General features: G+C 42.7%; 2 protein-coding genes across 2 annotated transcripts in view; one reads left to right on the forward strand and one right to left on the reverse strand.

The window, feature by feature from the left end:
- SPOCK2 (SPARC (osteonectin), cwcv and kazal like domains proteoglycan 2) overlaps positions 1-23,511 on the forward strand; it is a 272,957-nt gene that overhangs the window by 231,766 nt on the left and 17,680 nt on the right. The window contains exons 7-9 of the mRNA XM_068257790.1: positions 11,693-11,911; positions 13,868-13,930; positions 17,436-17,573. Of these exons, the coding sequence (XP_068113891.1) occupies positions 11,693-11,911; positions 13,868-13,930; positions 17,436-17,573 (420 nt within the window). The remainder of the gene's footprint in view (positions 1-11,692; positions 11,912-13,867; positions 13,931-17,435; positions 17,574-23,511) is intronic.
- LOC137535911 (peroxisomal leader peptide-processing protease-like) overlaps positions 11,602-23,511 on the reverse strand; it is a 177,438-nt gene continuing 165,528 nt past the window's right edge. Inside the window, exon 5 of the mRNA XM_068257785.1 lies at positions 11,602-11,900. The gene's annotated coding sequence lies outside the window, so the exon portion shown is untranslated. The remainder of the gene's footprint in view (positions 11,901-23,511) is intronic.

A 23,511-nucleotide genomic window follows, 5' to 3' on the forward strand; every position in this document is an offset into this window, starting at 1 on the left:
ATATTGACTGACAACTACCGACAACAACAACATAGTGTGGTGAAGGAAGAGGGCAATGTAAGACTTGTGGTTAAGTATTATTAGCTAAGCATATTTTACAAGGGTAAGTACAAGCTCTACTACTGAGAGGGCGACACAGGACACAGGTCTAGGGCGACACAGGTGACTGGGACTTAAAGGACACCCGAGGAGAAATTAAACTAATGAAATAAACGATTTTATCTATCTTCCTTCTCCTAAAAATGACTAAGATATTCCACAGTTTTATTTTATGTTTAAATCTACTTTTTAAGTTTTAACTGTTTTATTGTTTTTGCTTAATGACACATTCATTGAAATATGCCAGAGCTAAAATCTATGTACTACTATCCCTTTGTATCTCTTTCCTGCTCTCAGAAGCCATTTTCTGCTTAGAAAGTGTTTTATAGTTGGAATTTCTTATCAATGAGGGTCACACTGTAGTCACTTCCTGTCTGAGTCAGGACTGAGTACAACACTTACACACCTGTTATTTAACTCTTTCAGGCAGAGAAGGAAAAAAAGGAACACAGCATAGTTATTTGTGTGCTAGGCACTGTACATACACATGTCTATCTCATCACGTCACCTCGGGTATCCTTTAAAGCCAATCGCAACACTTTGATTGTATTTAAATAGGATGGAAATAGGGTTTATTGCTGTCTTGTGTCTCTCCTAAAGACATTTTCCTATACTTCATATGTAGCTTTGTGTCTTTAATAGGAAAACAAATAGTCCTGGCCTACAGGAAACTAGGGGCAGCAATCAGGGGTTTAACGATAAATCATAGGGCCACCAGCAAAACTTTGATGGGGCCTCTCAATGTTCCCACTCTTTCCCTTGCCTATCCTGGTGACCCTCACAGCCTGGGGGCCCATATTACAAGAGTCATAAAACAAGTGTGGACATCTTCACACCCATATCAAGTGTAGCCACAAAAACACCTGATCTAACGGATGGACCTCTTTATCAGAGGGAGTGAGGTAGTAGTTGGGGCTACAACTTACAGCTCTGGGCCCCCTTGTAATTACCGCCCCTGGCAGCAATATAATATATTAGGGATTGCAACTCTGCCCCTATATCCAAAAACATTTGATGTGTTGCGGCTGGCACTGTCGGATGTATGCCTCTAATTCCTGCTTGGATGGGAAGGGAAGAGAAATAAATTCCCACATATGGGGACAAAGGACATCAATGTATTCTAACCACTTACCATATTATAAAGCCTAATTCTAAGTCAGAAATATTTTAAAGTTTTAGTGTATGTATAGTTAAATGTGCCTAAAATGTCAACACATTAGGTTCTAAAAGCAAGGTTCAGTACTTGTGTATTATACTGTCTATCAGATTTGATTGCCTGCCATTTAAATTATATTTACTCTGCTTTATAAATCAGCATATAGGTGGAAAGCTGAGAGTCTTGGCTTTCATTTGCACTATGCCCCATGTCGGTTTGATGCACCATTCCTGAGTTAGGAGGTATCCACTCCTCTGAAAGTGATATTTCTCGCTTTACTGGAATGATCTTCCCCTTGCCCTCTCGCTTTGCTCGCTGGGCTGCGGGCCGAGTCTCAGCTCGGACAACTTTGTATTCCAACTATACATCCACTTGGATAGTGGACATTGCACCCCAGGAAACCTTAGCCACTCCCTGGGCTAGAAACTCTGGTAACCAGGTCAGTGCTACTGGCAGCCATGTGCAGTGGACACCCCTCGTTCAACACCCCATAACTCAGGAATGGTGAATCGAACCAACATTGTGTATAGTTCAAGAGAGAGCCAATATTCTCTGCTTTCCAATGATATTTGTCAAAGGAAAGTAAACGGGGCAGTTAACGTGGGTAGACTGTATAAGTACCTGAGGTTCTAAATGATGATGCAGTATGCTTGCACTGATACCCCCAACTCAGCTCACCTTCCCTTCTATAATACTGGCATGTCACTACTGATCATCCTGATCCCTGCTGGAATTGTACTATTTGCACTGCTTTTACAGTTTGTCTGCACTGCTTATGCTCTCTGTACAAGTGTTATCAGTACAGGGAGGCATCAGTACAGGGAGAATCACACTTGCAGAGCGTTTCTATGTATGCACTTTTTGCATGCCTTTTCCACACACCATTTGCAGAAGTATGTGGGAAAACATACAAGTTTTGCTTTGAGCAGCACAATGTAATTCCTAGGAAAACTGTAGATGGTGTCCAGAAAAAGGAAGCAAGCTGAAACCGAAAAGTGTGAGCTCTGCAAACTGCCATAGGGTAACATAGCTGTGCAGACAAGTGCATTTTCGCATTGTATGTAGCCATGAATTGTGCAAGTGTGACCCTTGCCTGAAAAAAATATATGTATTCTGCAACAGACCATTATAGAAAATGCATTGCATCATTCATTAGAGCCTCATTTCAAGGCATTCTACATACACGTGCACTAAAAAATAAATGGTTACTAACATAGCAATAGCAAACAGCACTAGGCTGTGACTTGTCTTGTGTATGTAAATAATAATGCCATTTTAACTCCCAAGCTTTACCAGAAAGTAATGGAGCTTTTTACTCTACACCATAAAGCACTGAGATGCAGTTAGGGCTGTAATTACTTTGTGCTGGGGTGGCACCATATAACTGCCATCAAGTCATTATGCCAATTCCTTGCACAGATAAAATATATGATCTTCCCATCTTAGCAGAGCTAGAGAGAGACAGAGAGTGATTCATGCTTCCAGGCTCCATTAATGAACATGGATTAGACATATGTAACATAAACTGCGGGTGTGAAAAGATTCAAATCAAGCATCTGGCCTTGAATCTAGAAGCAGTTTGAAGGAAGCTCCGGCCAATAATTTATTGGAAGACTTCACGTTCCAAAAGAGCTTGATCAGTACTTTGGAGAAATGATTCATTGCTTAATTAGCACCTCGTTAGTAAAGCAAAACAATTTAGAAGTTAATTATCAGAATCTCCTGGCATGACACAGGGACAATAGTACCACCGAGTGATGTTGATAAACAGTATGACATGTAGCTGACCAGAAAAATAAGCACCCGTCTGCATCATCTAAATGTGGCATTCCACAGATGTTCTGAGACTCAGCAAGGGTCCGTGGCAGCAATAAGCCCAGGAAGTATGATAATCTTGTGCAGATTGGGGCCAGCCAGTAAACAAACAGGACAATGAGTCCTCTGTCCTTCCATAATTCACACACTCATCTGACTCCTCTTACCTTCAGTACAAGGTAAAATAGTCCATTAGGATTAGAATAACACTTTGTTTCATACTGATCTGCAGACAAATGATCTCATAAGCAGATAAATGTTGATCGCCTGCAAATACTTCTCACTGAGTCGTTGCCGTGTACTTATAACTAACCATTGATTTCCCATTGGCAGCTATTTTTGGTTTAAAGCTCAGTTTGCATATCTCCGCTTTGGTTTATGTGTCAATTTTCATGGGTGCAGTGTCCAATGCACTGCTGTGTTTTATTCAGTTGCACTGCCTTCTTTCAGTCAGTTTTACAATATATCAAGTATTCTGTACATAGCAAAAATTACTAAGCCATTAAAACGTACAGTCAGTGTGCATGACCACAAAGTCTGACCATACAAGTCGTATATTGTCTGTTGTGTACCTGCTGTGTAGAAAATGTTGCATGGCTGCATTGTATCACAGCGCAGACAGACAACATGACCATAGATTAGTGTTGTCTGTTATGTAGCCACTGTGTTGAAAAAAAGTGCAAGGCTGCACCATGTCACGGCGCACAGATAGGCAATGGATATGTGTGAAAAGATCCATGTAAAGGTGTAGAACTACACAATTCTTTTGCACATCTGGTGTTCACTAGGCCTCAGTGGAACACAGCAGACAGTGTGAAACTGCCCTTATTCTGTGCTTCTAAATAAAACCTGGCGAGCAATATCTGCCACTCAGTGGCGTAGCTAAGGAGCTGTGGGCCCCGATGCAAGTTTTACATTGGGGCCCCCAAGCACTCTATACATAACAGGTGCAAGAAGGGGATGGGGAACAGTGTGTTAATGATTACCACTATTCAAAGTATCTCTAGAAGATATTATTATGAGCACAGAACCAATAAAGAGCTAATACTGTAGTTGAGGGAGGGCCGTTTGGGGCCCCTCTGGCTCAAGGGCCCGATGCGGTCGCTACCTCTGCACCCCCTATTGCTACGCCCCTGCTGCCACTGTTTTCAGAACTCTTCCCCTACAATAAATGTGTAATATATTGTAAGAATACATTTGACAGGGTGAGAACATTTTAATCCAGCTAAAAGAAACAAAGCTAACTTTATATGTACAGTATAAAAGCTACTGCAGACTCAAAGGAAAGTAAGAAAAAGTGTGGAATATATACAGCATTTTCTGTAATTAGGCTGCTATAGGTGCACGCAGTATAAGTGCCCCAGTATAGGTTAGCCAGCTATAGTTGTCCCAGTATGGGCTGGCCAGCTATCAGTGCTCCAGTATAATTATGCCAACTATGGGTGCCTCAGTATAGGTTAGCCAGGTATAAGTGTCATTAGTATAGTTAACCAGCTATAGGTGCACCAGTAGCCAGCTTTAGGTCACCTAGTATAGGTTACCCAGATATGTCCCCGGTATAGTTAGCCAGCTATTGGTGCCCCCAGTATAGGTAAGCAAGGTATATGTGTCCCCAGTATAATTAGCCAGCTACAGGAACCGCAGTATAGGTTACCCAGCTATGGGTGCCCCAGTATAGGTTAGCCAGGTATAATCAAGTGTCCCCAGTATAGGTAAGTCAGATATAGGTGCCCCCAGTATAGGTAAGTCAGCTATAAGTGCCCCAGTATAAATTATCAAGCTATAGGTGCCCCAGTATAGTTAGCCAGCTATAGGTGCCCCAGTAAAGCTTAGCCAGGTATAAGTGTTCCCAGTATAGTTAGCGAACTATAGGTGTACCCAGTATAGGTTAGCCAGCTATAGGTGCCCCATTATATGTTAGCCAGCTATAGGGTGCCCCAGTATAGGTAAGCCAGCTGTTGGAGCCCAGTAAAGGTTAGCCAGGTATGTGTCCCCAGTATAGTTAGCAAGATGAAGGTGCGGTAGTGTAGGTTAGCCAGGTATGTGTTCCCAGTATAGGTTAGACCACTATAGATGCCCTCAGTATAAGTTAACTAGCTATAGGTGCCCTAGTGTAGGTTGAACAGCTATCGGTGCCCCCATTATAGGTTAGCCAGGTATAAGTGTCCCCGGTATAGTTAGCCAGCTATGGGTGCCCTAGTATAGGTTACCCAGGTATAAGTGTCCACAGTATAGTTTAGTCAGCTATTGGTGTACTCAGTATAGGTGCCCTAGTATACGTTAGCCAGCTGTAGGTGTCCCAGTATAGGTTGGCTAGCTATCGGTAGCCAGTATAGTTAATCCAGCTATGGGTGCCCCAGTATAGGTTAGCCAGGTATAAGTGTCCCCAGTATAGTTAGCCAGCTATGAGTTCTCCAGTATAGGTTAGCCAGGTATAAGTGTCCACAGTATAGTTTAGCCAGCTATAGGTGCCCCAGTATACGTTAGCCAGCTGTAGGTGTCCCAGAATAGGTTGGCTAGCTTTCAGTGGCCAGTATAGTTAATCCAGCTATGAGTTCTCCAGTATAGGTTAGCCAGGTATAACTGTCCCCAGTATAGTTAACCAGCTATAGGTGCAACAGTATATGGTTAGCGAGCTATAGGTGCCCTCAGTATAGGTTAGCCAGCAATACGTTCCCCGGTATACATTAGCCGGCTATAGGTGCCCTCAGTATAGGTTAGCAAGCTATAGATCCCCCAGTATAGATTAGCCAGGTATATGTGTCCCCAATATAGTTGGCCAGCTATAAGTGCCCCAGTATAGGATAGCAAGGTGTCTCCAGCATAGGTTAGCAAGATATAAGTGCCCGCAGTATAGTTAGCCTGCTATAGGTGCCCCAGTGTAGGTTAGCCAAGTATAAATGTCCCCTATATGTATTCGTAGTACGGGCTAGCAAGGTATAGGTGTCCCAAGTATAAGTTAGCAAAGTATATTTGTCCCCAGTATAGAGGTGTCTCCAGTGTAGGTTAGCCAGATATAAGTGTCTCCAGTATAGGTTAGCCAAGTATAAGTGTTCCCAGTATAGGTTAGCAATTTATAAGCGTCCCCAGTACACTTTTCCAGCTATAGGTGCCCCAGTATAGGATAGCCAGGTATAAACATCCCCAATATAGGTTAGCAAGGTATAAGGCTGGATAGTGTAATGGCTAACTGACACGGGAGACCAGGGATCGAATCTCGGCTCTGCCTGTTCAGTAAGCCAGCACCTATTCAGTAGGAGACCTTGGGCAAGTCTCCCTAACACTGCTACTGCCTATAGAGCGCATCCTAGTGGCTGCAGCTCTGGAGCTTTGAGTCTGCCAGGAAAAAAGCGCGATATAAATGTTCTGTGTCTGTGTTTAAGTGTCCTCAGTATAGTTGGCCAGCTATAGGTGCTCCAGTATAGGTTAGCCAAGTATAAGTGTTCCCAGTATAGGTTAGCAAAGTATGTATCCCCAGTGTAGTTGGCCAGCTATAGGTACCTCCAGTATAGTTAGCCAGCTATAGGAGCACTAGAATAGGTTAGCCAGCTATTGTTGCCCCAGTATAGGTTAGCCAGCTTTATGTGCCATAACCAAGTTTATGTGCCATTAGCGAAGTAGAAGTGTTCACAGTATATGTTAGCAAGGTATACGTGTCCGTAATATAATTGGCTAGCTTTAGGTGCCTCCAGTATAGGTTAACAAGTGAACTAATATAGGTTAGCCAGCTATAGGTGCCCCAGTATAGGTCAGTCAGGTATATATGTCCCCAGTATAGCTGGCCAGCTATAGGTGCCTCAAGTATATGTTAGCCAGGTATAAGTGCCCCCAGTATAGTTATACAGCTATAGGTGCCACAGTTTTGGATAGCCAAGTATAAGTGTTCTCAGTATAGGTTAGCATGGTATAAGTGTCCCCAGTATAGTTGGCCAGCTATAGGTGCCTCCAGTATAGGTTAGCCAGGTATATGTGTCCCCAGTATAGTTGGCCACCTATAGGTGCCTCCAGTCTAGATTAGCCAGGTATAGGTGTCCCCAGTATAGTTATCCAGCTATAGGTGCCCCAGTATAGGATAGCCAGATATAAGCATCCCTAGTATATTTTAGCAAGGTATAAGTGTCCCTAGTATAGTTAGCCAGCTATAGGTGCCCCGGTATAGGTTAGCCAAGTATAAGTGTTCCCAGTATAGGTTAGCAAGATATGAGTCCTCAGTATAGTTGGCCAGCTATAGCTTCCTCCAGTATAGGTTAGCCAGGTATAGGTGCACTAGTATAAGTTAGCCAGCTATATGTGCCTAAGTATAAGTTAGCCAGCTATAGATGAACTAATATAGGTTAGCCAGCTAAAGGTGCCCAGTACAGGATAGCCAGGTGTAAGTGTCCTGAGTATAGGTTAGCAAGGTATAATTGTCCTTAGTATAGTTGGCCAGCTACAGGTGCCATCAGTATTGGTTAGCCAGGTATAAGTGTCCCCAGTATAGTTAGCCAGCTATACATGTCTCCAATATAGTTAACCAGCTATAGGTGCCCTAGTATAGGATAGCCAGGTAGAAGTGTCCACAGTATAGTTTAGCCAACTACAGGTGCCCCAGTATAGATTAGCCAGGTATAAGTGTATCCAGTATATTTTGCCAGCTAAAGATGCCCCAGTACAGGATAGCCAGGTATAAACATCCCCAGTATAGGTTAGCAAGGTATAAGTGTCCCCAGGATAGTTATCCAGCTATAGGTGCCTTCAGTATAGGTGAGCCTATACTGAAGGCCCTTGCTGTAGGTTAGCCAGCTAAAGGTGCCCTCAGTATAGGTTAGCCCAGATATTCATGTCTCCAATATAGTTAGCCAGCTATAGGTCAGGAAGCTGGGTCCCGGTACTGTGAACAGTACCTGTACACAGCGAAAGATGTGTGATCATCGCTGGAGAGGGGCATAGTGAGTAATATTCCATGTGCTCTTCTCACAGCGCTGCAGGGAGGGTTTGAAGGATCCAGTGCAGGGAGGAGAGGATCAAGGGAATGCCGTCGCACTGTTTTGCTGGCTCCATGTGGGCTTCACTAGGACTGATGGATGTATGTTAGCACACTGTGGGTAGCACAGATTGCTACCCTCAGTGTGTTTACTGACATCCATCAGCACAGTCCTTGTCCTCTCCACCATATTAAAAACATACTCAGTAGATATTTACATATGTAAAAAATTTTTTTACCTTTGCACTGTATACATTTATTGTACTAAGTATGAAATCTAAGTTACGTATTCAACAATAAATGTATTCTATCCAGTTATATTACAAGGGTATGAGTTATACACATCAAATAAACATTAAGGCCTCGATTCATAAAGCATTACCTCATGCGGTAATGCTGAAAACAGCAGACTTTACCGACCACTTAGCAAAATGTCAATTCATAAAGGCTGTTACCGCATGAAAAGCTGACATTACCGACCAGGGAGATAAATTACCGACTTGGCTGCAGTTCCCGACAACACATGTCAGTAAATTGTCAGCAAATGTCAATTCATAAAGCCTGCAACAAGCGGTAAGCCTGGCGGTAGTTACCGACACCTCTGGTGAGGTCTTAACAAGTTACCGACAGCTCTGATGAATGCAAAGTGCAGAGAGCCGAAGTCTGTTTGCTTCATCGGTGGAGAGAGCCAGAGAGCCCTCTGTGTGAATCATTTGAGCAGGCAGGGAAAGACTGTGTGACTCATCTGTCTGAGTCATCAGTGGAGAGAGCCAGAGAGAGCCGTCTGTGTGATTCATTTCTGCAGGGCAAAGAGAGGATCGAGACACTGCTCTACTCTACCGCTCAATGGGCTGCGGTAATTTACCAACCTCCAAGGGCAGCTGGGGAAATCTTTATGAATTAGCACACAGACCGGGAAAATACCGAGTGCGGTATTTTCCCGACAAGATTTTTTTTTTATCGCACTGCTGTTTATGAATCGAGGCCGAAGAGGTTCCTTCATTCTTTCGGTAATCCAGATCTCCCAAATTTTCTTGCATTTAGAGACGCAGTCTCTAGCAATGTAAGCGGCCTTATACAAGTGTAACGAGCTATTAATTAATTTTCTCCAGTACTGTAGTGTAGGAGGTTCTGACTGCTTCCACTGCAGCCCTAATGCTTTCCTGTAGTAAAATAGTAGCAAACCCACTAGAGCTCTTTGATGTCTGGTCCTGGCCATCTCCTCTATAAGACCAAAGATGCACCAGGTAGGGTTTAAAGGTTGCCTCAACATGTGTTATTTTTGTGATGAATTCACATATTTGCGAGAGAGTAAAGATTTTACAATGGGCAAACCCTGACAAAATTAATATTGTAAAAAAATAATCAATTTTATTCATTGTTATGTTCACTACAGATCCTCTTTAAATTACACCCTACTGTAAATACTGTGTGTGAGAAAAAGCCCAGATGGGACTCATTTCATAAGATTGAAGAGAGGCTAGTGTCTCTTAACTAGTTCCCCGCCCGCGTACAGTATATCTACGCTCCTTTGGACTTCACTTCCCTGCCCGGAGCGTAGATATACGTACCCCCGCCGCTGTCCGCTCTCCCGCTCGCACTCCCGCAATCGTGCATGCCGCTGCCCGCTCGCCCGGAGATCAATGAACGGGAAAATACATTCCCGTTCGTTGATCTCTGCCCCCGCAATGATCTGCTGCTTTCGCTAAGCAGCGCGATCACTGTGAAAAAGAAAAAAAATCCCAGCCTCTTCCGGAAGGACGCTTGGAGGTCGCATTAAACTGTTGCCATCTTGTGGCCAAATAGTAAACTACACCCTAAACTATTTTTCACACACACATACATTACTTATACACAAAAAATTAACTCATTACCTCCCACACTCCCCATTTTTTTTTTTTTTGTAATTAAAAAAAAATAATTTACAATTAAAAAAAATACATAAATAGTTACCTTAGGGACTGAACTTTTTAAATATTTATATCAGGAGGGTACAACACTGTTACTTTATAAACTATGGGCTTGTAATTAGGGATGGACGCAAAACTAAAAAAAAATGCACCTTTATTTCCAAATAAAATATTGGCGCCAAACATTGTGATAGGGACATAATTTAAATGGTTTTATAACCGGGACAAAATGGCAAATACATTTCATGGGTTTTAATTACAGTAGCATGCATTATTTAAAAACTATAATGGCCGGAAACTGAAAAAAAATTTTTCCATATGTTTTCCTATTTTCCCATTAACCACTTGAGGACCCACCCTTTACCCCCCCTTAAGGACCAGCGCTGGTTTAGGTGATCTGTGCTGGGTGGGCTGTGCAGCCCCCAGCACAGATCAAATGGCACTCAGAGCGATCAGATCGCCCCCCTTTTTTCCCCACTAGGGGGATGATGTGCAGGGGGGGTCTGATCGCTCCTCCTGGCTGGTATTTTGCGGGGGGGGGCACCTCAAAGCCCCCCTCCGCGGCGAAATCCTCCCCCTCCCTCTCCTACCTGCTCCCCCGGGAGATCTGGGCTGCACAGGACGCTATCCGTCCTGTGCAGCCAGTGACAGGACGTCCCCTGTCACATGGAGGCGATCCCCGGCCGCTGATTGGCCGGGGATCGCCGATCTGCCTTACGGCGCTGCTGCGCAGCAGCGCCGTACAAATGTAAACAAAGCGGATTATTTCCGCTTGTGTTTACATCTAGCCTGCGAGCCGCCATCGGCGGCCCGCAGGCTATTCACGGAGCCCCCCGCCGTGAATTGACAGGAAGCAGCCGCTCGTACGAGCGGCTGCTTCCTGATTAATTAGGCTGCAGCTGGCGACGCAGTACTGCGTCGCTGGTCCTGCAGCTGCCACTTTGCCGACGCACGTTATGAGTGTGCGGTCGGCAAGTGGTTAAAACACATTTAGAATAAAATTATTCTTGGCATAATGTCCCACCTAAAGAAAGCCTAATTGGTGGCGAAAAAAACAAGATATAGTTCATTTCATTGCAATAAGTAATGATAAAGTTGTAGGCGAATGAATGTAAGGAGCGCTGAAAGGAGAAAATTGCTCGGATGCTGAAGGGGTAAAACCCCTCAGTTGGGAAGTGGTTAAGCTGTTCAGTGACACATCTGGCCATATAATGAGAAGTTTGGGGGTTTTTTTTGGCTTTTCTGACTCCTATATCCCTGCATGCATTGCTTCAGGCAAATTGCCATTAAATGTGCAATATTACATAAAAATGGGAACCCAGTGTCTTATTAATGCACAAAGTGTCAAGTGCACCTGTCACCAAACAAATGGTTCATCCAAGAGCTGCAAAGGCACCAAGAATGCTAAAAATAATGTTTTAAATAGCAAGCTAATGATAAGTAATTTTTCACAGTGAATTTCTTTGCCTATAGAAGGTAAGATACTGTGCAGCTGGAGAGAAATGAATAGACAAGGCAGGCTTCAGAGCAAATGCAAATACATCGGAGGTGACATTTCATTTGAAAGAAACAGCAGAGATGAGCTTTGAAAAGATAAAAAGCTCCAAAGTACTCAAATTTAACATGTAAACTTCTAAACTTGTGAAAAAACACAAAACTTCTTATGTTTTCATTTTATTTAACTATATAACACATGATTGATCCACTTTATTGTTGCTGCTTTTAACTAAGGATTTTTTTTGTATTCAGTGCTAGACAAGACCTTAGTGGCCAGCTGCAAAGACTCAATAGGATGGATGTTCTCCAAATTGGACTCCAACAATGACCTCTTTTTGGACCAGGCTGAGCTGGCAGCCATCAACCTTGACAAGTATGAGATCTGCATCCGGCCTTTCTTCAACTCCTGCGACACTTACAAGGATGGGAGGGTGTCCACCGCTGAGTGGTGCTTCTGTTTCTGGAGAGAGAGTAAGGAAATGGAATATGACATCATTGGAAGTCATGCAATGGGATATTTAAGTACTGAATGATTGGTAGACAGCATTATAATTGCAAAGTCCATACAAATCTGTAAATTAAAGATCACATATACTCTGTGTTTTCTGTGTAGAAAGGGGGTTTCTGTTACCACAAAGAGTAATGAGATTTGTGTTGTATAGTAGCTGGCAGTAAATTATGGCTTGCATGCTCCTGAAGCTTCCTTTAACGTATACCTGACCCATGGCAACGCTGTCTAAGGTAAGCACAGTTCAATGCTGGACCCATATACCTCTTTGCATTGCCTGCTCCTCTTATTGTTCCTCCAGTCCCCATCACTCCTTGACAAAGCTGATTTTTGGCTAAAGTGTTTTCAGACAGGAAGTGGCAGGCTTGCTTCGATGTTCCCTTCTATTGCCTTTCCCTTACCCTCTTTTTAAGGCAAGTAAATGGGGTGGGAAAGAGGCAGGAACATTACAGTAAGCTTGCCTCTTCCTGTGTGAAAATTTGACTACAGCCAAAAGTCAGCTTTTTCAATGAGTGATAACAGGGAGCAGAGGGAACAAGGAAAGATACTGACTACCCACAGAGGTATTTGAATATGTGCTTACCTTAAGTCTCTTTGGTTTGGGTCAGGAATTAACGGTTTATTCTGCCAATGGTGTCCACATTTCTTTTTCATGCTTCCCAGGGCACTATAGGAAGTGAAGGGGATAATTTGCCAGCTATAGAAATGTGTGTTACTAATGTTACCTACACACTTAAGATAAAAATAGGCAAGATCACAGACTAATCTTACCCCTTCCATGTAGTATGAGAGCCATACTCTACACAGTCTATTCTATTGAGCTGAACTCCCTATCAGATTAAAAATCTTTGCAAGATGCTGTACTCAAATTGCTGTACACACGCAAAAAAATCAGTATCTGCAAAAATCAGTTCCTGCAAATTGCATTCATAGTCTATAGCTGCAGATCTCTTACACGCCTTGTTTAACGGACAATCATCTGTGGATTAGATCCACCAGAATAGATCTTCAAATCTGCAGATGATTGTATGATCTGCAGATGATTGTATGATCTGCAGATGATTGTCCATCATCTGCAGATTTGAAGATCTATCCTGGTGGATCTGATCTGCAGATGATTGTCCATTAAACAAGGTGTGTATGAGATCTGCAGATATCATAGACTATGAATGCATTTTGCAGGAACTGATTGTTTGCAGATACTGATCTGTTGCATGTGTACAGCATCGTGCAAAGATTTTCATCTGATGGGGAGTTTAGCTCAAAAGAATAGACTGTGTAGGTATGGCTCTCATACTACATGGAAGGGGGTAAAATTGGTATGTGATCGTGCCTTTTCCAAGGACTTTTATCTTAAGTGTGTAGGCAGTATGAGCGTTGGAAGAAATGTATAAACATTGAATGCATTGAAAAAGTGGTTTTATAGATAGGAAGAAGTCTGGTATCCACACTTGTTACCTAACCTGGTGCAGATGGTCTTCTGTTCTTTGGGTGGGGGGGGGGGGGGGGGGGGGACAGAGAGGGGGGCGGGGCACCATGATTTTTTTTTGTAATGCCCCTGGTTACAAATTTCTTTATTAGAAGAAATAAGTTAACAAATTGTCCCGTTGAATTGCTAATTTCAAATTATTTTGCACTTTTACCTCGCAACTTCAGGTATTACCATTAGAACTGCAAGTTATTTAAAGTAAACTGGTAATAAAGAGAAGAGTCTTGGTAAATAACTCCACTTTTCTATTGTCTGTTCCGTTTGAACGGTTTCTAAAAAACCCATTTAAGTTCTCAATCTTATGTGATTAAAAGCAGAAAAGTAGGGGGAGGGGATTTCTATGTACCATTCTAGATTAGCCTCACTCACACGTTATCTTAGTTATACTATAGATACAGCTTCTTGGCATTAACTGTGTCTCTATTTTCAGAGCCTCCATGTCTTGCGGAGCTCGAGAAAGTGCAGATCCAAGAGGCTGCTAAGAAAAAACCTGGTAAGTGTAAATTTATATCATGAACAGGTGCCCCATCCATCTTCACAATTCCGTTTGGAGTGATCCCCCCAGGAATTATATACAAACTCACACTTTATTATTTCAACCTGTTGTGAGAGACATATGGAGGCTGACATATCGCCTTGCAGTCTGCCTCCAACACTTTTAGCCATAGACCCTGAACAAGCATGCAGATCAGGCATTTGACAAAAATCAGACCAGACTAGCTGCACACTTGTTTCAGATGTGTGATTCAGACACTATTGCAGCCAAAGAGATCAGTAAGAAATAAATATGGCAGCCTCCATATAACTCTTGCTTCAGGTTACCTATAAAGTATACCTGAGACTGGGGTGCTGGAAAAATTCATACATAACTGAGGCTTCCTCCAGCCCTGTTGTAACCTTTGGCTCCCATGCCGTCCTCCTGGGTTGCCACAATCCGCCGCTAGGGTCCTCTGAAGTTTCTAAAGTCAGGCCAGTCAGCACATGCACAGTTCGGCTGCACGTTCGCCACCATTGCGCTCCAGTCGGAAGGAGCGTTCTGCACCTGTGCAGTATGCCCGAACCGGAGACACTTTAAAGGACTCCCCGGGAGGACAGCAAAGGAGCCAAAGAACTCAAATGGGGCTAGAGGAAGCCCCAGGTATGTAAGATTCCCCCCCCCCCCCCCCCAAAAAAAAAAGTAGGTTGGGACTTGGGTTCATGGAGAAGGTGATGGGTCAGAATCACCATAAACCCCTGTCTCATTGTATCAGTGGGGAACCTGCTCAACAGGGAAGTACTTCTGCATATAGACAGCAGGAAATGCAAGTATGGTTGTTTGTAAGGAAGCCTAGGCACTTTGTAATTCTTTAAAGAGAATCTGAAGTTAAAATAAAATTAATATATAAAAGTTTTGTATGTGTAGTACAGCTAAGAAATAGAACATTAGCAGCAGATGAGGGCCTTTGGTAATATATTATTTATCCATACAACACATAAAATTATATCTAAAGTTTGTTTTTTCGCTTCAGAGTCACTTTCAACCCTATTTAAGACCACTTCAATACAATACAAGTGTTATTATTTTAATAGGCTTAAAAAAAGAATGCTAGAGCTGTTGTCATTCATTAATAAGTGCTGGCTTATACAAGGATGCAGCATGCAGGTGCACTGACAAACACCAGGTACATGCTTGTTCTGGGTTGAGGACTCATTAAACAGTAAATAGGACAGTCCTGGTTTGTGGACCTTTAAAAGTAACTCTTATTCACTTAAAATGTATAGGAAAAAGATACCGTATGTTTTAAGCACATTTACTACTGTAAACAGTCAGCACCTTTTAAGTTGCAGCTGTCATTGTAATTTAGTCTCATCATAGCTTTTATTTTTGAAGATGAGCTACCCTTTCCTATCCAAATTCTGGATCACCCAGGTCCTACCCAGCACTTACCTTTTTTTTCCAGTGTGTGGTAGAGACGTGGATGATCCATGGAATGCTGCAGTGGCGGGGATCTAGAGGGTCTCTACCTTTCCACACCATTGCAAGGAGGTAACCTATCATCGGGGGAGGGAGCAAAGCCAGTGCCAGCTTACAGGCCACAGTAATTATGCAGCACAGTGCCAGAGGGGATCAGTGTGTTGAATTTTGAGTGACACCCCTAGGGACGAGCCCAAATGTGCTGACATAATAGCTAAATTACGTGGTGCATCGGCGGAGGCAGCAGCGATCAAAGTGGGGGACTTAGTCTGACACTTTGACCTAAACAGGCTGACTCTGTGCTGGATTTTATTTGGCAACGGCAGCAATTTTTTCTATGTTGGAGTATTTCCAACACTGAATCTATGCTGGAAAAAGTCAACGATGGACATAGCTTTTAAACTTTTACAATCCTATGTCGGCCTGATTTAAAGGGAACCTGAGGTGAGAGGGATATGGGGGCTGACATGTTTATTTCTTTTTAATAATGCACATTGCCTGGCTGTCCTGTTGACCCTCTGCCACCCCAAACAAGCATGCAGATCATATCTCTATGACAAATCTGACAAGATTAACTGCATGCTTGTTTCAGATGTGTGATTTAGACCCTACTGAGCAGAAAGAACAGCAGTACTGCCAAGCAACACGTATTTTTAAAAGGAAAAAATTATGGCAGCCTCAAACCTCGGGTTCCTTTTAAGCTTAGAATGGGAGGCTGTAAACTGGCGCTAAGACAGACATTTAAGATCAGGTCTCTTCTCCATGGGCAGCTGAAGGCGGTGAATTCACCACCTGTCAGCTGCCCGCCTTACCTTCCCCCTATATGGTGTTGCATTCAAGCACAAGGTTTGCCCTCCTCAGATGGACATGGGACAGATTATTTTTACCACATGTCAAATGTGACATGTCTGGCGTTAACAAGCAGGCGTTGCTAGCCCCAAAGATCAGTGGCATGTGCCCCGGATCTATTCTGGGGTGCCCCAGATGTCCCCCAGGCAAAGTCAGCTGTGGTGCCTCAATGGCAGTTATGCTGGGAGCTGTGATGCATCTATGTGGGCATACTTGGTCCTGTGGTGCCATGCTGGGTGCTGGTATGCCTTTATGGGGACATGCAGGAAGCTGTGGTTCTTCTGTGGGGGCATGCTGGGAGTTGTGATGCCTGAGAAGCGGTCCACTAGAAGTTCAGGGAATGCTATGAGAGAACTGTGAGCTTGCCCAGCAGAAATCCAGACCAGCACAGCAGCCAGGTGACTCTGCCTAGTTATGGTTATGTGGTATGCTGAATTTTTATTTTATTTTTTTGTATTAATGGAAAGGGGGACTTCATCCAACATTTTTCTGGGCAGGACTACTTAGACAGCTGTTAAGTTCATGTAAATTTGGCTCTACCCATGACCACACCCAAACCTCTTAGGATCCTAGCAACGCCCCTGTTACCAAATAAGGGTGGCCATACACTGGTTGATTTGCCATCAGATCGACCAACAGATAGATCCCTCTCTGATTGAATCTGATCAGAGAGGGATTGGATGGCTGCCTTTACTGCAACCCCGACCCCCCCCCCCCCCCCCCCCCCCCCCGCATACATAACCTGATCCGACCGGCGATCGAGCAAAATCTTCCGCACGGACAGATCGACAGGAACGATCGATTTCAGATGGAAATCGATCGTTCGGTCAGTGTTTGCGCAACGATTTCACAGTCGATTCGATCACAGTGATCGACTCGGCTGTATTTCGGCGGGAAAATCCATAAGTGTATGGGCCCCTTAATGCAATTCGGCTTCATGTAGTTCAGCTAAATGGCGCTTGTGGCCAGTAGCTGGGGGGGCTGAACTTGCCGACAGACAAGCAGTTCAGCTGCATGTGAAAAGAGACCTATCATGCACACTTATTATACTGTGGGTGTAGATAAAGCCACTAACAACATTGTGCTCTATGCAGGCACCCTTTTTACCGTTTACATTTCCAGTAGCCTCAGGAATTAGAGACTTTCTTTTTCATCAGGCCAAGCACTTTAAAAGCAACCAATACCTGTGTTGTAGGTGTATTCATTCCCAGCTGTGATGAAGATGGCTACTACAGAAAGATGCAGTGTGACCAAGCCAATGGGGAGTGCTGGTGTGTGGATCAGCATGGATCAGAACTGTCTGGCACAAGAATACATGGCAACCCAGACTGTGGTAAGAATAACTGACGTATATAAATACTGCTCTAAAATGACCACAAGATTGGCAAGCAGGAGCTCAGGCTTTTACAATCAAGATTCTATATATCAAATCATGGTTTGTTTCAAATGGGTTAAGACTAGAGATGAGCTAGATGTATTTGACCTATAAAGGGGGAAGCTTTTTCTCTACAGGCTTTACGGTGCCAGAACCTAGCTGTTACTCTGGTGACTGACTGTTGTATCCTTAGCAATACCAGTCAGGTGCCATCTAACAGCAACTGTCATTGAAAAATGCACTCTTAAAAGATCTGGTCTACTGGCATGATTAAGGACACTGCAGACCAGGGGTCTCAAACTCAATTTACCTGGGGGCCGCAGGAGGCAAAGTCAGGATGAGGCTGGGCTGCATCCTGACTTTGCCGCCTCTGCCCGCCCCTCTCACTCTTCCTTCACAGAGAGGGGTGGGGAGAGGCAGTGATCCGTGCGGCGATTGACATCAGGAGGGGAAGAGCTGAAGCTGAAAGCTCTGCCCCTTCCAGGAAATGCCAGTGGATTGCCTTCCGGGCGATTTGGGGGCTCTGCAGCCCTCGTTTAGCGGCGGGGATGCGGCGGATTACTTGGGAGCACTGAAGCGAACTATAAGGAAGCTTTTGCCGGCGAGGGTCACAAAATATTGTATCGAGGGCCGCAAATGGCCCGCGGGCTGCGAGTTTGAGACCCCTGCTGCAGACAGTCATTAGCGGAGCCTTTAAATACTGTGTCATTCCAAATTACAGTATAACGCATCCCGGTTGGGGATGTAGAAAGACTTCTCAGCCAGCAATTATTCTTTCAAAAAGTGTTACAGTTATCCATTTTAAACACACAAGAAAGCCAAAGCTTCATTTTTAGGATGGAATGTACATCATTGGTAAGTTCTAGTTCATCTGTAGTAAAGAGCATATTAAAGTGGACCTAAACTCAGAATATCATCAAGAAATCTTGGAGCTTAGACCAGCAACATACATAATTCCAGTAAACCAAAAACAAAAAAGCACAAGAGGTTGGTAAGCCTTTCAACTATATTATAGCTCTTTCAATGAGATGATATGCAATGCAGATATTAAAAAAATGTTTGGAAGATTTATCTGGTCTACAATACATTTGCCCTTGAAAGAGCTACTTTACGGTTGAATAGCAATAAAAGCATACAAAACTGTTGTGCTATTTTTAAATCGGAGGATTTTTATGCATGGCGATTCATGCAATTATACTCACCTATTGGCAATTGTGAACCTGAAAACACTTTTTTTTCTGTACTAGAAAAGTGGCAGATGGTAGAGGGATAGACAAGCTCTCCAGTAGTGATTGTAATGTCTAGGAGAATTCATGGAGAAGCATGTGATTTGTCTTGACTAGAAAATTAGAGATATATATCGTGTTTTCCAGAAAATAAGACACTGTCATATTAATTTTTCCTTCAAAATATGTGCTAGGGCTTATTTCGGGGGGGGGGGGGGGGGGGGGGGGGTCTTATATTTTGTGGGGGTGGCCAGATCCCCTTTAGTGTATATAGTCAGATTCCCCCCCTCCCCACATAATGTCAGTGTATATAGTTATAGCCCCCTCCCTATAGCTAGTATATATAGTCAGATCCCCCTGTATATAGCCAGTGTATATAGTCAGACCCCTCAATGCTCGCCCACCTTACTTAATCTGCTCCCACTCCTGGCCCCCACCTTGAGCAAAGTAATACCCGGCCACACTCCCCTAATCATATTTAACCACTTCCCAACTGAGGGGTTTTACCCCCTGACCACCAGAGCAATTTTCACCTTTCAGCGCTCCTTCCATTCATTCGTCTATAATTTTATCATTACTTATCGCAATGAAATGAACTATATCTTGTTTTTTTCGCCACCAATTAGGCTTTCTTTAGGTGGGACATTATGCCAAGAATTATTTTATTCTAAATGTGTTTTAATGGGAAAATAGGAAAAAATGTGGGAACATTTTTTTTCAGTTTCCGGCCTTTATAGTTTTTAAATAATGCATGCTACTGTAATTAAAACCCATTAAATGTATATGCCTATTTATCCCGGTTATAAAACAGTTTAAATTATGTCCCTATCACAATGTTTGCCGCCAATATTTTAGTTGGAAATAAAGGTGCATTTTTTTCAGTTTTGCATCCATCCCTAATTACAAGCCCATAGTTTATAAAGTAACAGTGTTATACCCTCTTGACATAAATATTTAAAAAGTTCAGTCCCTAAGGTAACTATTTATGTATTTTTTTTAAATTGTAAATTTATTTTTAATTACAAAAAAAAAAAAAATTGGGGAGTGTGGGAGGTAAGGAGTTAATTTTTTGTGTAAAACAAGTTTATTTGTGTGTAAAAAATGGTTAGGGTGTAGTTTTACTATTTGGCCACAAGATGGCAACATTACCAATTTGTTTCATGCAACCTGCAAGCGTCCTTCCGGACGCTTGCAGGAAGTAGAAAGAGGCTGGGACTTTGTTATTTTTCACAATGATCGCGCTGCTCAGCCGAGCGGCAGCAGATCATTGCGGGGCTTAGATCAACGAACGGGAATGGATTTTCCCGTTCGTTGATCTCTGGGCGAGCGGGCGGCGGCGTGTTTACTAGCGGCGGGCGGCGTGTTTACGAGCGGGAGCGCGGACAGCGGCGGGAGTGCGCAAAGTACGGATTTCTCCGTCCCTGGGGGTGAAAGGATGGAAAAAGGGGCGGAGAAATCCGTACGCGCGGGGGTAAAGTGGTTAAGGTGCAACGATCCAGCCACCAGAGCAACAGGTGGCAATCAAAACTTTGTGTTCAACAAGGAACAGCAACTTACAGAAGATAGGCGCCAAAGACAGCCATAGTCCATCAAATGCCTGCTGACCAAGTTGTATAAAGGGTCCATGAGGGAATAGTCCAAGATCCACACTTCCCAGGAAAAATGTGTCTTAAAACATGGCGACAGACACTAGCCTAACGCTGTTACTTCTCAGTTTTCGGCCGTTATAGCCTTAAAATAATACATGCTACCATAATTAAAACCCACGTATTTTATTTGCCCATTTGTCCCGGTTATTACACCATTTATATTATGTCCCTATCACAATGTATGATGCCAATATTTTATTTGGAAATAAAGGTGCATTTTTTAAGTTTTGCATCCATCACAATTTACAAGCTTATAATTTAAAAAATAATAGAAATATACCCTCTTGATATACATATTAAAATGTTCAGAACCTTAGGTAACTATTTTTTTTTTTTTTTTTAATTGTAATTTGCTTTTTTTGGGTTTTTTTTTATAATTACAAACTTTATTTTTGGGAGTGTGGGAGGTAAACAGTTAATTTTAAATGTACTTGATTGGGGGTATTTAAAAAAAAAATGTATGTAGATGTAGTTTTACTATTTGGCTACAAGATGGCCTCAGGGCTTGTTCACACTGCAGGCGGTTTCGGCTTTTTTTCATCCGTCTGCGTTTTTTTAAAACGCCCCCTGACCGCGTGACCAATGAATGTCTGAGAAGGTCCATATTAGCACGGGTCGTGCACGGTGCGTGTTCCATTTTTGGGGCAATTCAGCCTTAATGGAAGGTATAGGAAAATCTGCAAATGGATACAAAAATACACATTAAGGAGATTGTGCTCGCATTGTTAAGAATAAATACATTGTATTTATTCTTTTTCGGATCAAAGCGTTCACTTCTTGCCTTGCATCAGGGAGTGAATTACAAAACCCCTAGGAAAAAACGCTTAGAAAACCACTAAGCACAAAAATGAATAGCCCACCCAAGCGCCGAGAAAAAACAACAAAAAAAACAAAACAAATGCGGACGGAACGACGAAATGTGAACAAGGCCTCAGTCTTCCCCCCCCCCCCCTTCCTGTAAGTGAGCGATCACGCTTACAGGAAGTAAAGGGAGGACGTGTAACTTTTTTTTTTCTTTAGAAAGATCGTGGCTCCTCATAGAAGCCGTCAGTCTTTCTAACGGAGACTTAGATCAGTGAATGGGAACTGCGTACCCATTAATTGAACTCTGGGCTAATGGGCAGTGGCACGGGAGCATGCGGGGATGTGCGCGATCGGCCGCGGGAGTGTGCAGCAGCCTTTTGGACGTAGCAGATACATCCAAAAGACTAAAATGGTTAAAGCATTCTGTCGTGTAGGGAAGACTTAATTTTTTTTTGCTCAGCACCTGATTGGATGAATAAACTCAGTAATGCGTCACTGCACATTTACTTCAGTAAGCTACCTGCTTGGCTGATCCAATACAAATCTGCTGGTGTGTAGCTAGCGTTAGTTGTATCTGTTGGAAATAAAGTTTGTTTATGAGTAACACATCATTAGCAGCACATATTTGCTCTGTCTTGCTTTTCTGTTCTTTCTAGATAATGAGTTTCTGGGAACGCGATCTCTCACCAACCAAGCAGCCGTTCTTTTATCTAGCCAGTAAATTGGATGGTAGCAGAAAATGTTTACTTCTCGTATAGTTCACAGCTGATCTCTTCCTAAATGTGGCATCACAAGATAACCAAAGAAAGATGAGGAAAACTGGAACCAATTATACAATAGCATACCCATATACTAATTGGGCAATACACTAAGAAGTTGTCGATCACAAGGTAACCTTCCCTTTACAGAAGGAAAAGCCTTGAACACGTCAGCTTTAGAATGTGAATATATGAAACGCTCTTGGACATTTCATTGTTGTTCCATTCGTTCTTGTAGCACGCTAGATGGAACACTTTGAGCAAGGTCTGCTGCACTTTGCAGAGACGTACATTAATAATGGCATTCTCGCTGAAGGGATACAGAGAAAAGGTTCATCCAGGGCTTTCACTAGGTCTTTATGTGCTCTGATATTTTCCTCATGAAAATGTATTTTGCCAACAGTCATCATCTAATGAGATGTAAAACTAATACATGAGGTGATCTGGACAAAGAAATGCCATTTCCCTGCTTTACAGCACCATGATTGGCTAGTAGGCTGTGCTTATTGCAGGACGAGAGAAAAGTGGCTTCAACTGTCTGTTTACATCAGTAATAGACACTGAAGATGCCAACAGCAACCAAGTTTATATATCCTTATTTTTAGAACAGATTAAAGAGAACCATTATTAATGGGTTCAGATAAGAATTTAAATATGTATTATTCAATTATTATAATGCTGCAAGCTGACTCATATGCAAGATTTATACTTGCCATAGCGTAATGTCACTTATGCTGAGAGAACCTGCAGTCAGCTAAGACAGCCACTGCCCCATTAACGTGCCTGATCGCAATACTGTGATAATAAAAGCAGTCTTCCAGCTACTGAATGACCCTAGCCTGTCAAGAATATGTATTGTAGTAAAACAACAAATAAAGTTTCTAGTAACATAGCAGAAAAGTTTTTAGCAAAATAATAGTAAAATAGAAATGTTTCTAGAAAAATAGAAGTAATGGTGCTGAAGATTCTGCAGTCATTCTGCATAAAAAAAGAAAATAATAAAAAGTGGTTCAGGTTCTAAAGATTCAAACTACATCAACAGAGAAAATATATTTCTCCTGCTACACTTAACGCAAACCTAAAGTGAAAATAAACTAATGAGATTACTTTATAAATTGTATGCGTTTTACTAAAGGTAAAAAAAAAAAAACAACTTAAGACTATTTTTATGTTCAGTTTAAAGGCTTCATTTTAAGACTTAGCGTACTGACATATAGTTAAGTCCATACATATTTGGACAAAGACTACTTTTTTTTTTCTTCTAATTTTGGTTCTGTACATAATCATAATGAACTTTAAGGCTACTTTCACACCAAGACGTTGCGTTTTAGGGGATGTTATGGTCGCATAACGTGCCCCTAACGCAACGCCTGGTGCTCTTGGATGTGGACATCAGAGTGAGCCGTGTTGTGCAGCTCACTCTGGCGTCCGTGATGCATACTCTTGGATGCATGCGGCA

This window comes from Hyperolius riggenbachi, chromosome 10 (genome assembly GCF_040937935.1).
Source record: "Hyperolius riggenbachi isolate aHypRig1 chromosome 10, aHypRig1.pri, whole genome shotgun sequence".
Taxonomy (NCBI): domain Eukaryota; kingdom Metazoa; phylum Chordata; class Amphibia; order Anura; family Hyperoliidae; genus Hyperolius; species Hyperolius riggenbachi.